The sequence below is a fragment of the Otolemur garnettii genome, unplaced genomic scaffold (assembly GCF_000181295.1).
Source record: "Otolemur garnettii isolate 467f Iridium unplaced genomic scaffold, OtoGar3 scaffold00049, whole genome shotgun sequence".
NCBI classification, from domain to species: domain Eukaryota; kingdom Metazoa; phylum Chordata; class Mammalia; order Primates; family Galagidae; genus Otolemur; species Otolemur garnettii.
Genome location: NW_003852444.1, coordinates 5998204 through 6012292, shown reverse-complemented (window position 1 = coordinate 6012292; position 14089 = coordinate 5998204). Strand labels below are relative to the sequence as shown.

At 42.8% G+C, this 14089-nt stretch overlaps 1 protein-coding gene across 1 annotated transcript in view; it reads right to left on the bottom strand.

Annotated features, from left to right (window-relative positions):
- Positions 1–13661: 13661 nt before the first annotated feature.
- The window catches only part of ATP6V0A4 (ATPase H+ transporting V0 subunit a4), a 51650-nt gene continuing 51222 nt past the window's right edge, over positions 13662–14089 (bottom strand). The window contains exon 20 of the mRNA XM_003791586.3: positions 13662–13755. Coding sequence (XP_003791634.1) covers positions 13662–13755 — 94 coding nt within the window. The remainder of the gene's footprint in view (positions 13756–14089) is intronic.

Genomic DNA, 14089 nt, shown 5'->3' with positions numbered 1-14089 from the left:
TGCCTCAGCCTCCCAAGTAGCTGGGACTACAGGCACCCGCCACAGCGCCCGGCTATTTTTTTTTTTGGTTGCAGCCATCATTGTTGTTTGGCGGGCCCAAGCTAGGTTCGAACCCACCATGTTAGGCATATGTGGCTGGCGCCTTAGCCACTTGAGCCACAGGCGCCGAGCCTGCAGGATGTATTTTCATTGTTACAAAGGGGTCAGAACCCACAGGTTGAGAACCACTGTTGTAGATGGAAAGTTGAACAACTAATATAGGCTTAATCAAAATCTGAAAACAAGAGGCTTCACTGGGGGAAAGAACAGTCTTTTCAACAAATGGCAATGGGATAGCTGCATGCAAGAGAATGGAGTTGGACCCTTTATACTTACACAAAAATTAACTCAAAAGGAATCGAAGACCTGAATTTAACACTATCCAACTCTTACAAGAAAGCATAAGTAAAAGCATTCATGAGCAGGGAATGATTTCCTAAGTGTGACACCAAAGCACAGGTAACAATAGATAAATTGAACTTAAAATCTAGAACTTCTGTGCATCTAGAAAGTGAAATAGCCCACAGAATGGGAGGAAAGATGTGCAAATCATATTATCTGATAACAGTCTAGTATTCAGAATAAAGAACTCTTACAACTTGACAATAAAAAGACAACCCAATTTTTTAAATGGGTAAAGGATGCATATCAACATTTCTCCAAAGAAGATGTACAAGTGGCCAATAAGCACTTGGAAAGAGGTTCAGCATCATTAGTTGCTAGGGAAATGCAAATAGAAACCACAATGAGATACCACATCCTACCTCTAGGATCCCTAAAATTAAAAAGCCAGACAGTGACATGTCGGCAGGGATGTGGAGGAATTGGGACCCTCATGTATTGCCTGCCGGAGGGAATTTAAAATCACGCATGCACTGTAGAAAACAGTTTGTCAGCAGAGTTATTACTGTATGTTCTGTACCACGCCTAGCTTTATACTCCAGAGAATTGAAAACATATTTTTATGAACTAAATTGTGTAACCTCTCAAGATTCGTAATGAACTAAATTATGTAACCTCTCAAGATTCTAACCTCCAGTACTTCAGAACATGAATTTATTTGGAATTAGGGTTAGCGCACATGTAATCAGATGAGATGAGGTCGGTGGGGAATAGGGTGGGTCCTAATCCAATCTGACCATGTCCTCATAAAATAAGGGGTGAATCTGGGCACAGACACAGCACTGGGAAAAAGGCAGAGCTTGGGGTGATGTAGCTACAAGCCAAGGAGCCTCAAAGACTGTCAGCCACCCCTAGAAACAAGGAGAGAGGCTGTGCCACCCCTAGGAGCAAGGAGAGCGGCCAGGAGTAGATTCTCCTCCACAGCCCTCAGAGGGAAGCAAACCCAGAACTCTGAGATAATCAGTTTCTCTTGTTTAAGCTACCCAGTTGATGGCATGTTTGCTATGCCATTCCTAGGGAACTGAGACACATATGTCCACACAGAAACCCATACATGGACGGTCACAGAGGCATTATTCACAGCAAGCGCTAATGTGGGAACAATTCAAATGCCCATCAACTGGTGAAGGGATACATTAGAAGTGGCCCGTCCATACAGGGGAATAGTATTAATATTACTTGGCAATAAAAAGCAGTGAAGTACTGATACCACGACAGGGATGCAGCCTGAAAAGATTATGCCAAATAAACTCTCGAGATAGAAAGTCCTCATGGTGGACGATTCCATTATATGAAATGTCCAGGACAGGAAACTTTGTAGAGACAGAAAACACATTAGTGGTTTCCAGGGGCTGGAGGCAGAAGAGAACAGGATGTGACTGCTATGGGTACAGGGTTTCTTCTGGGGGTGCTGAGTGAAAATGTTCTAGAATTACATAGGGCTGGTGGCTGTACAACCTTGTGAACTGATTTGTACACATTAAACAGGCAAATTGTATAGTGTGGGAATTATATCAATTATATATTTATTCCTTTTAATTAAATATTTATTCCTATTTCTCAATTATATTTTTATTAATTTTTTAAATAAAATAATAATGATAACACAAATCATAGCAGTAGATTTCAAAAGCCAAAACGGATTCTGGCCATTTATCATGTTAAAGAATAAAACAATTTAGTGTGGTAAGAAAATAATATTTTTAAATCCCAGTAAGTTCATTTTAAGTTCAGTTATATGCTTAACAATTAGCTCAGTCTTCAATCAGCACTCAGTGTCTTCTACCAGTCATGTTTCATGATGTCTCATTACAGTCTAAACATATTTTGCAATTTTAACCATCATAAAAGTTTGCATTTTAGAGGGGTAATAAAACAATTTTTGGCAAGTCTCCTTGACTTCTATACTAAACAGCAGGAAACACAGAAAAGCTGTCACTGCAGAAGCAGTTTTAATTTGGTGTAAGCATGTGTTTTCACTTGATTAGGTAACTCCATGAGTCATAAATATCCTACATAATTCACTTCTCTTATCAGTAAACAAATGGTCAACCACACAGAACCTGGCAAAAGGTCTTAGCTGCAAGATACTTGTATCACCGTTGCTCTTGAATTAAGGCAGAGCTTGTCAAAGCAGATTCCTATTTGTGATTTCATAGTTTTCTTGGCTGAAGAGCAAATTCATAATGTCGTATTTTGTTTTTATAATACAAAGGGAAATTAAACCGTGTGGTTTTAGGCAATCAATGAGATAGATAAAAGAAAAGAGAATTCCTTTTGGTCTTGACATAGGCTCTCTAGAGAAATAAATGTAATGTTCACATGTAATACTTGCTCCTAGAGTGAACAATATTCACAGTGACCATAAAACAAGTAAAAACTGTTTATTCATTTTCAGGCTTAGACTATTGCAACCTCTAGCATTTTGAATAAAACACACAAAGGTGAGAGGTGGCAGCCAGTGGAGAAAGACAGAGGGGTGGGTGGGCAATACACTGAGTGAAGTTTACAAAATATAACTATTGCTATAATTCCAAAACTAAGAGAGTAACTACAAATAAGATACCTATAAAATATTGGGTGAATGGCAAAAAGGGAAGTTATGACCTAAATCATTATTTTCTTAGTGACTAATGGATTGATACAGTCATAAGTTGGTAAACCAAGAAATAAAGTTTAATTATGTTGTTTTAATTATAAAAGTAATCACCAGCAAAATCAAAAACAATTACGTTTCTCTGGGGAAGGAGAAAGTTGGAGCAGGAGATGATTTCTATTATAAACTCATTCTACCATTTGATTCTTACCATGGTTATTCACTATTTTAACAAATTATAAAGTTAAAGAAAGGTAAGGAAAAAATACAGAATATAAAACACATATTTTTACTTTTTTAAGTGTTCTGATCATGAAAGGATGCTGGAATTATCAAAAGTTTTCTCTGCATCAATTCAGAGAATCATATGGTCTTTCTTTTTTATTTTATTTATGTGATGTATTGTATTTATAGATTTATGTATGTTGAAGCAACCTTGTAACCCTGGGATAAAACCAACTTGATCATGGTGTATAATTTTTTAATGTGTCATTGAATTCTGTTTGCTAGAATCTTATTGAATATTTTTGCATCAATATTCATTAATAATATTGGTCTACAGATTTCTTTCTTTGTTGGGTCCTTTCCTGGTTTGGGGATCAAGGTGATATTTCCTTTATAGAATGTATTGGGAAGTATTCCTTCTTTTTCTAGGTTTTGGAAAAGGTTATATAATATCGGTACTAGCTCCTCTTTAAAGGTTTGGTAGAATTCTGACGTGAGGCCATTTGATTCCAGACTTTTCTTTTATAGATTTCGTATAGTTGATACTATTTCAGTGCTTAATAATAGGTCTATTCAAAATTTCTAATTATTTCTGGCTGAGTCTAGGCAGGTGGCATGCTTCCAGGTATTGGTCCATTTCCTCCAAATTTTCATATTTCTGAGACTAGAGTTTTGAGGATTTTTTTGAATTTCTGAGGTATCCACTGCTATTTCTCCTTTATTGTTTCTGATTGATAATATTAAAGATTTTACTTTTCTGTTTTTGGTTAGGCTAGCCAAAGCTTTATCAATTTTGTTAATCTTTTCAAAAACCAACTTTTTGTTTCATTGATCTTCTGAATGATTCTTTTGTTTTTGATTTCATTTAATTCTTCTCTCATTTTGTTCATTTCTTTTATTCTACTGGGTTTGGGGTTGGAATGTTCTTCCTCTTCCAGTTGCTTGAGATGGCTCTCATTAAGTTGTTGACTTCCTCTCTTTCTATTTTCTTGATAAAGGCTTCCAGTGCTATAAATTTCCTTCTTAGAACTTTTTTTTTTTTTTGAGGCAGAGTCTCACTATGTTGCCCTCTAGCGTGCCGTGGTATCACAGCTCACAACCTCCAACTCTTGGGCTTAAGCAATTCTCTTGCCTCAGCCTCCCAAGTAGCTGGGACTACAGGTGCCTGCCACAACACCCGGCTATTTTTGTTGTTGTGTCATTGTTGTTTAGCAGTCCCAGGCTGGTTTCAGCCCACCAGCCCAGGTGCATGCGACTAGCACCCTAACCACTGAGCTATGGGCACTGAGCCCCTCTTAAGTCTTTCTTACCACAACAAATAAGTAAGGTGATGGTTATGTTAATCAGTTTGATGTAAGCATTTCACATGGTATATCAAATCAGCACATTGTACCTCATAAACGTACACAATTGTGATTAAATAAAAAAAAGAAACCTATATGTTTAACAAAAGCTGTTGTAGGTCAGGAAGAAAGAGATGGTGGAGCCAAGGGCATGAAAATGAGCCCACACAGAAGAATAAACATAGCAGCTGAGGAATCTGTGGCCACGTTCAACCTGCAACCAGGCCTTCAAATTCAAGTGTTATCATTTGTCCCTGTCCAATTTGCAACAATTTTTTTATTATTATTATTGTTATTATTTTAGAGACAGAGTCTCACTTTGTCACCCTCAGTAGAGTGCTATGCTGTGCTGGCCACGTTCAACCTGCAACCAGGCCTTCAAATTCAAGTGTTATCATTTGTCCCTGTCCAATTTGCAACAATTTTTTTATTATTATTATTGTTGTTATTTTAGAGACAGAGTCTCACTTTGTCACCCTCAGTAGAGTGCTGTGCTGTCACAGCTCACAGCAACCTCCAGCTCTTGGGCTTAGGCGATTCTCTTGCCTCAGCCTTCCAAGTAGCTGGGACTACAGGTGCCTGCTACAACACCCAGCTATTTCGTTGTTGTTGCAGTTCGGCCGGGGCTCGGTTTGAACCTGCCACTCTCAGTATATGGGGCCGGCGCCCTACTCACTGAGCCACAGGCACCATCCATTTGCAAAAAATTAAAGGCTGCTTATACCAAGTGCAAAGGAACAGACACTCAAAACTACTGGCAGCAGTACAGATTGGTACAACCTTCCTAGAAGGCAATTAGGCATCAGATGACACGATGTTGCCTGAGCATTTTCACTCCTAGGATTCATCCTAATGAGACACTCAAATAAATAAAGATACAGGTGTAAGGAAAGTCACCACACTGTTGTTAAACTGCCTGCCAATGGAGGAGTGGCTAAAACAATGATAGTACATCCCTGTAATGGAATAACACTTAAAAGCTCTTAAATTAGCACTGTGGCTGAGGCAAGTGGATTGCTTGAGCTCAGGAGTTGGGGACCAGCTTGAGCAAAAGTGAGATCCTGTCTCTACTAAAAATAGAAAAACTGAGACAGGAAGATGGCTTGAGCCCAGGAGTTTGAGGTTGCTGTGAGCTATGATGACCCTATGCCAGGCGGGCCTGTGTTGTTCTGTTTTTTTCTTTTTAATAATTTAGAGAGGGGCCAGGTATGGTGGCTCACACCTATAATCCCAGCACTCTGGGAGGCTGAGGCAGATGGATTGCCCTGAGCTCACAGGTTTGAGACCAGCCTGAGCAAGAGCGAGACCCCCGTCTCTAAAAGTAGCCAGGTGTCGTGGCAGGTGCCTGTGGTCCTAGCTGCTCGGAGGCTGAGGCAAGAGAATTGCTTGAGCCCAGGAATTTGAGGTTGCTGTGAGCTGTGACACTGCAGTGCTCTGCCAGGGGCAACAAAGTGAGACTCTGTCTCAAAAAACAAACAAACAAACAAACAAACAAAAAAGAAATAATAATTTAGAGAGGTTTATTCTCAGCCAAATATGTGTAACCATGGCCTGGAGATCCAGTCCCAAGAAGCCTTAAGCATGTGGTCTCCAGGCCCACATTGTGCCCCATGCCCCACCTGCTCTCCTTCACTAGCCATGACCTACTGACGAGGGATGGACACTTGACCCAAAGAGAAATCACTGACCAGCCTGAAAAGTGGCTGGATTAGAGGCTCTGTCTGATAGAGGTGATAGTTGCACGACATTGTGAATTTGTTAAATGCTTCTGAATTTTACTCTTTACAGTTTTATCTTAAGTTCTGTTTATCTGGCTCGGCGCCTGTGGCTCAAGTGGCTAAGGCGCCAACCACATACACCCAAGGTGGCAGGTTCGAATCCCCAGCCCGGACCCCCCAAACAACAATGATGGCTGCAACCAAAAAATGGCCAGGCGTTGTGGCGGGCGCCTGTAGTCCCAGCTACTTGGGAGGCTGAGGCAGGAGACTTGCTTGAGCCCAGGAGTTGGAGGTTGCTGTGAGCGTGATGCCATGGCACTCTACCCAGGGGGACAGCTTGAGACTTCGTCTCAAAAAAAAAAAGTTCTGTTTATCTTACCACAATTTCAAAAATTAAAACAAGAAAAAATTACCAAAAAAATATTACAAGTGCCCAGTAAATGTCTATAGTGGATATATGTCACAAATTACAAGGGAAAAAATGGTTAAGATCCCCAGAAATTCATAGGCAACTGGTATGGACAGATTGTTCACAAGAGGATATGCAAATTGTAAGCAAAATTGGAAAAGGACTCAGCACCCGTAGCACAGTGGTTACAGCACCAGCCACATACACCTAAGGTGGCAGGTTGGAACCTGACCAATGCCAGCTAAACAACAATGACAACTACAACAAAAAAATAGCCAGGCATTGTGGTGGGCACCTGTAGTCCCAGCTACTTGGGAGGCTGAGGCAAGAGAGTCACTTAAGTCCCAGAGTTTCCAGTTGCTGTGAGCTGTCTGCCAATGCACTCCACCGAGGGCAACATAGTGAGACTCTGTCTCAAAGAAATAGATAAATAAATCTTTAGGCATCATTTTTATACCAACTAAATTAACAAACATGGGAAAGAAAGGAGCAAGGAAGGCCAGAAAAAACGAGGGAAGGAAAAAAAATAGAAGGTGAGAGGAATGGAGAGAGAGAAGGAAGGAAGGAAAGAGGGAAGGGTAGGAAGGAAGGGGAGAGGAAAGAACAGGAATGAAGGAAAAAGGAGAAAAGAAGGGAGGGAGGGAGAAAAGGAGTGAGCAGTCCAGGTGAGACTGAGATTAAACTGGTTCTGTTTCTCCCATCTGCATTTCCTCACCTACAAATAAAACGCATCCCAGCTGCCCATGGCGGAGACAGCTTGCTGCCCATCAGTAGCGGGTGTTCCCTTCTACCTTGCTGGTGGCCACGAGATTCAGGTAGGGGGTGCCAGGGGCTGCCTTTGCCCCTCGCTTTCCCTCCTCCCTCCTCCCCAGGTCAGAGACGGGATAGCCGGCCTTCAGCTGGCATCTCATGCCATGGCACAAATAGAAAGATGGAAAAATGGGAACTTTGGGCTAAGTCTGACCAGCATAAGACAGGGAGGGCCTGGAGCTGGAGGACTGTGGAAATCTTCCCCAGCTTGGACTGCTCACCTCCCCGCACCATATCCATGGGAAAGAAACAGCTCTCTCTGGTTTAAGCCACTGTCATTTCTGGCCTCTGTTACTTGCAGTGTTGCATAATTCTTACCCGATAAACTTCTTAATTATGCGATGAGGATTCAATGCAATGATGTTTGTAAAATATGGCACTGTGCCCATTGTGTCAAAAGTACCCACGGTAGTATCGTTTCTCATCTCTGAATAAAGGAATCAAAGAAATGTCTACAGTTTCCCCACAATTACAAATCACTTACTCAGGGAAAGTTTCTAAGTATCTAGGGAGTTACCCAACACATACCAAAGGTGTTCATTGCTAATATTCTGCTGTCCTTAGAACACACTGGGATTAAGTGAAAAACTATACAAAAGGGAGAAGGGAATTACTTGGTTTCTAAAATAGGTGGATTTTATTTCAAGGGTACACTTACGTGGTGCTGGGAAAACCTCACCTGTGCTACATTCTTACTGGAAAGTAAGACCTTAAAACTTCTCCAAACCAGTTGTTTCCTTTTACTTATGAGAGACACAAGAAAATGGATACTTTTCACTAAAAATGACCCTGTTGTTCTACATTGAATTACACGGCAAAATCAGCGAACTTCAGAGGAAGGAAAAGCTGTTGAACTTTAGTTCTTCCTAAGGCCTCTGTGATGGGCGGGGGCGGGGTGGAGAAAAGCGCTAACAGTGAGGTGTAGGCCACTCAGACCACTCAGGGGAGCAACCTGGCCCTGCCCAGACACCAGAAATGATTCACCGCCTGCCAGTGGCACCACTAATCCTCCCAAGACACAGCCCTGGAAGATGGTGGTGGCCCAGTGGGTTCCCAATGTCAGGGGAAGTTGCCAAGAACAGAAGAAACACATGGGCAACTTTGCCTGCAACAGAGGAAGTTCTCATTCCTGCCCTATTAGGATAGATCCTGCCCTAATTGTTTTTTTCTTTTTTTTTTTTTGAGACAGTCTCAGTTGGTCACCCTCAGTAGAGTTCTGTGGAATCTTGGCTCATAGCAACCTCAAAATCTTGGGTTCAAGCAGTCCTCTTGCCTCAGCCTCCCAAGAAGCTAGAACTACAGGAGCTCACTACAACACCTGGCTATTTTTTAGAGATGAGGTCTTGCTCTTGCTCAGGCTGTTCTCAAATTCATGAGTTCAGGCAATCCACCTGCCAAACCCTCCCAAGGGCTGTCTGCCCTAGTTTTTAACAAGATTCTTTTGGTAGGGCATGAGGTCTGGGCAGTGGTGTTGATAGGAGATGATCAGAATTTTAGTGAAAACACACTGTTTTTTTCTTTTTTTTGAACATTACTGAGAGACAGAGCCTGATCAGAATTTTAGCATTCAGAAGATGTTCAGACACTAACTCAAAGTTAGCTAGCATATACAAAAGTATTTTCTTAAGTATTTTCTCTTTCTCTAGAGTTTCATAAAAAGGAGGACAGAGATGGGCCTGTAATCCCAGCAACTAGGGAGGCTGAGGTGGGAGGATGGTCTAAGGCCTAAAAGTTTGAGACTAGCCTGGGCAACATAGTAAGACCCCATTCCTACAATTTTTTTTTTTTTTTTTTACCTGCAGTCACAGGGACTAAGAAGGCTGAGACAGGAGGATCACTTGAGCCCAGCAGTTCAGGGCTGCAGTGAGCTATTATTGAGCCACGGCACTCCAGCCTGGACTATAGAGTGAGATCCCTCTACTTAAAAAAAAAAAAAAGACAAAATGTTTCAAGCATGGACATAAGGAACATTACTGAGAGACAAAGCCTATGATTTTAACTCTCAAACAGAATAATGGAAAGGCTGAGTTGACATCTTCTGTTCTTTGGTTGCCTAAGTCACTCCAAATCCTTCCTAACCTAGGAAGAGGATGGATGGATGGATGGATAGATGATCAGTCAAACCAAGGCAGGAAAATAGAGAATAACACGGGGGAGAATACAGCCCATCCCTCACCATCAGTTTCTAAAAAACTACAATAGGAAAGTAACTTACAACTTACCTTCAAAAAACCTGATAAGAAACTGGTAGATTAGGGATTTACTCTAAAACTCAAAGGCTCAGAGGGGGGTTAACCTTCATTCTAAAGGACTGATTGACATTTTATTTTATTGTATTTTGCTATACTGGTTTTATTTTTAGCCAGAAATCACTGGGCCACAGTACATATTTTTTAAACAGAATTTTATGTGTGGTGGATGACGTAATTTGTTTTGCAATATCATCAATAAAAAGAATGAGGCTTTCATGTTCCATTTGCTGTTAGCCACACACTAACAGTCAACTCCTCACTCCCACCCACCCTCCACCCCCAACAGCAGCAGGAAAAGTTATCCAGATCTGTGTTGCCCACAAGAGTTTCTTACCTCTGTATGTTCCTTGGAAAGACTTTCAGTTCCAAGCCCTTTTGCACCTCTCACCCTGGTCACGTCTTACATGGAAGTTGGACCACCGATGGCCTCTCGGGGGTTTCTGGACTTGCCTTCCCAAGAAGCCAGCCCCTTGGTCTGCTCCTCCTCGGTCAGCTGGCACCAGGATTCTTTAAGGAACAACTTGCATGCTGGGCAAGTGAGTGACACGTAAGGCACGGCCCCTTGGCTGCAACCTGCACCTGATTCCTTTTCAAAGGGGAAATTACACTTCTCCTTGAGACAGAAAGTGGCTGCTGCCAAATCTTGCAGGAGATTAAGATGTTATTCTCAGGAAGGCTGGGGGTTATTTCTGAAAGAGTAGGTCTAGGCAAGGGGCAAAGCAAAGTTTCGCTCTCACAAATATTTTCTCACAGCCATTGCTGGGAGAATTAAAGGGCAAGAGGCTGGTGATCCATCTAAACACACACACACACACACACATACATATATACATATATATATATATATTTTTTTTTGAGACAGAGTCTCACTTTGTCACCCTCAGTTGAGGGCCATGGCGTCACAGCTCACAGCAACCTCCAGCTCTTGGGCTTAGGCAATTCTCTTGCCTCAGCCTCCTGAATAGCTGGGACTACAGGTGCCCGCCACAACACCCAACTATTTTTTGTTACAGTTTGGTCAGGGCCAGATTTGAACCCACCACCCTTGGTATATGGGGCCAGCACCCTACTTACTGAGGCACAAGTGCTGGCCTTTTTTTTGAGACAGTTTCACTGTGTCACCCTGGGTAAAGTGCTGTGGCATCACAGCTCATAGCAAACTCAAACTCTTAGGCTTAAGCAATTCTGTGGCCTCAGCCTTCCAAGTAGCTGGGACTATAGGCACCCGCCAGAACGCTCTGCTATTTTTTGGTTGTAGTTGTCATTGTTGTTTGGCAGACTAGGGCTGGATTTGAACCTGCCAGCTCAGGTGTATGTGGTGGGCACCCTAGCCACTGAGCTACAGGTGCCGAGCCTGTATTTTTTATTGTTGGTTCAGCACTTGTAGGTCAATGGTTATGGTGCCAGCCACATATACTAGGGCTGGGGGTTTCAAGCCCGGCCCAGGCCTACTAACCAACAATGACAGCTACAAACAACAACAACGAAAATAGCCAGGTGTTGTACTCCCAGCTACTTGGGAGGCTGAGGCAAGAGAATCACTTAAGCCCAAGAGTTTGAGGTTGCTGTGAGCTATGACACCACGGCACTCTACCAAGGGCAACACAGTGAGACTCTGTCTCAGAAAAAAAAAAATAGCTAGCTATTGAGGACAGTGGTGAGCTGACAACCTAAAAACTTGTCCAGTTATCACGGCAGCATGAGGACATATGCACATTTTTTGTTTTTTGAGACAGAGTCTCTCTTTGACATGTGGGGTAGAGTGCTATGGCATCATAGCTCACAGTAACCTCAAACTCTTGGGTTCAAGTGATCCTCTTGCCTCAACCTCTCAAATAGCTGGGACTACAGGCGTGGGCTACCAACAATACCTGGCTATTTTCAGAGATAGGGACTCACTCTAGCTCAGCCTGGTTTGAACTCCTGAGCTCAGGCAATCCACCTGCCTCAGCCTCCCAAAGTGCTAGGATTATAGACCTGAGCCACTGCACCTGGCCTCCACATAGACTTCTTATGCCACTGTTTACACACTGCTTTAGTCTTTTCTTCCCACTCAGCCATCATTGACTGACCATCTGCCCCCTTGCCCAGGACTTTCCAATTCTTTCTACAAGCCAAATACATGGAGATCATTATCCCCAGTTGGCACTGAGGAAAACAACCCTGCTTCTTGCCCAAGGACCTACGTGACAAATTATGTGGACAGAACACAAACATAAATGCCTTTGCTTAATTGCTGAACCCCATATAAGTATTGACATGGAAGTGTCCTTTAGACTAGCAAGGCCACTTCCAAGGTCCCTGTCAACTCTACCACGTGGAGGGCAGGTAGAGGCTTAAAAGACAAAGATTCCCATCCAAAAGATAATTTTTAAATTGATCACCTCTTTTGAAACTTTATTTACTAACAATGAGAATTTAGAAGTAAATAAGATGCTGTGTGAAAGTGCCCTAAGAGTTGCAAAGCACTAAAAAAATGTAAATTATACTTAATTCTACCAGTATACTTACCATGGAGATCATAACTCACCTAGACCAAGGCCGTTCAGACAAAGGGGTCAATGGAAAGAAGCTTATGGGCTCTTAGGAATTTGTCAGTCTAGCTACCCTAAGAAATGACTTTTGGGGCCAGGCACAGTGACTCACACCTATAATCCTGGCACTTTGGAAAACTAAGGCAGGAAGATCACTTGAGTCCAGGAGTTCAAGACTAGCCTGGGCAACACAGTAAGATTTCATCTCTACAAAATATAAAAAATTTAGCTGGCTATGGTGGTACACAGCTGTGGTCCCAGCTACTAAGGAGGCTGAGGCAGGAGGATCATTTAAGCCCAAGAATTAGAGGTCATAGTGAACTATGATCACACCACCACACTATACTCCAGCATGGGCAAGAGTGTCAGCTTGTCTCAAAAAAAAAAAAAAAAAATTCTTATTTGGTCTATGCCATTTGAAAATGAAAGAAAGAAAGAAAATAATGACTTTGGAACCCATGGACTCAGAGGATAATGCACCAGGCCCTGCCCAAGCCCCCACTTTGGAGCCCATGGACTCAGAGTATAATGCATCAGGCCCTGCCCAAGCCCCCACTTTGAAACCCATGGGCTCAGAGTATAATGCACCAGGCCCTGCCCGAGCCCCCACTTTGAAACCCATGGGCTCAGAGTATAATGCACCAGGCCCTGCCCAAGCCCCCTCGCCACTCCCCAGTTATGCCAGCATGCTGTGTGCCAACATGGAACAAAGTTGTCACACTTCATTTCCCAGGACTTAGCAATGCAGAGAGCGGCCCTCCCTCCCAACAGACAACATTCTTTTCATATGGAGTGAAAACTTCATGAGAAAGTTCCTAAGCTTATAATGCTTAGCCATTAGACAAAGGAAAAAGGTGTTTGACCAAGAGGAAGCGAGGGGATTAAAGAAACGTGATCCTTTTCAGGGTAATTTGTTTAATGCTGTCGCTCAGCTTCGGCCTGTAACTGTCAACACTAAACATGATAGAATTATTCTGAATAGAGGCATCTCAAAGAAAAAGTGAATGACTCAGATGTTTATTTTCTTGTTAATAATGCTTAAAATATTGCGAAAAGACATCAGTTTAGCACTTCCCCCTCATTTCTCAATCATTTTATTATTTGGGAACTGAGACCCCACATGAAGTCCAAACAACTTGCCAAGCAGTTCCTCTGTGAGGTGGTTACATCACATCACGTCCCCAGGCTCATAACCTAATAACGCAGAGCTTTACACTGGGTCGTAGCCAACAACAATCCTCCCTTGAGTGCCTGGCACCACTGACATGAAGGACAAGACCCTTCAGCTTCTTTTACTGGCCGGGAGACCTCTGCAGGGGGCCTGGCCCGCAGCCTACTCCTCAGCGGTGCCATCCAGGATGTGTTTGAAGGAAAACGGAGCAAACTTGTAGCCAGCCCCCACATAGAACTTGTTCTGGAACTCCACCCTGTTGTTGGGGGCAGGAAGGTAGGCAAAAGGAGGATTAAACACATAAGTCAGAGGCTGGCAGGTCAAGGAAAGAAGCAAGACATTTGTAAAGTCGAGTAGAGGATCTGAAAGGCCTGCCAGGGAAGGCACCCGGGCCAGTGGCTGCCATGGGAGTCGGGGGATTCTTTTTTTTTTTTTTTTTTTTTGAGACAGGGTCTTGCTCTGTCACTTGGGCTTGTCATCATATCTCACAGCAACCTTAAGCTCCTGGGTCCAAATGGTCCTCCTGCCTCAGTCTTATGAGTAGCTGGGACAACAGGCACTATCTCACCCAGCTAATTTTTCTCTTTTTG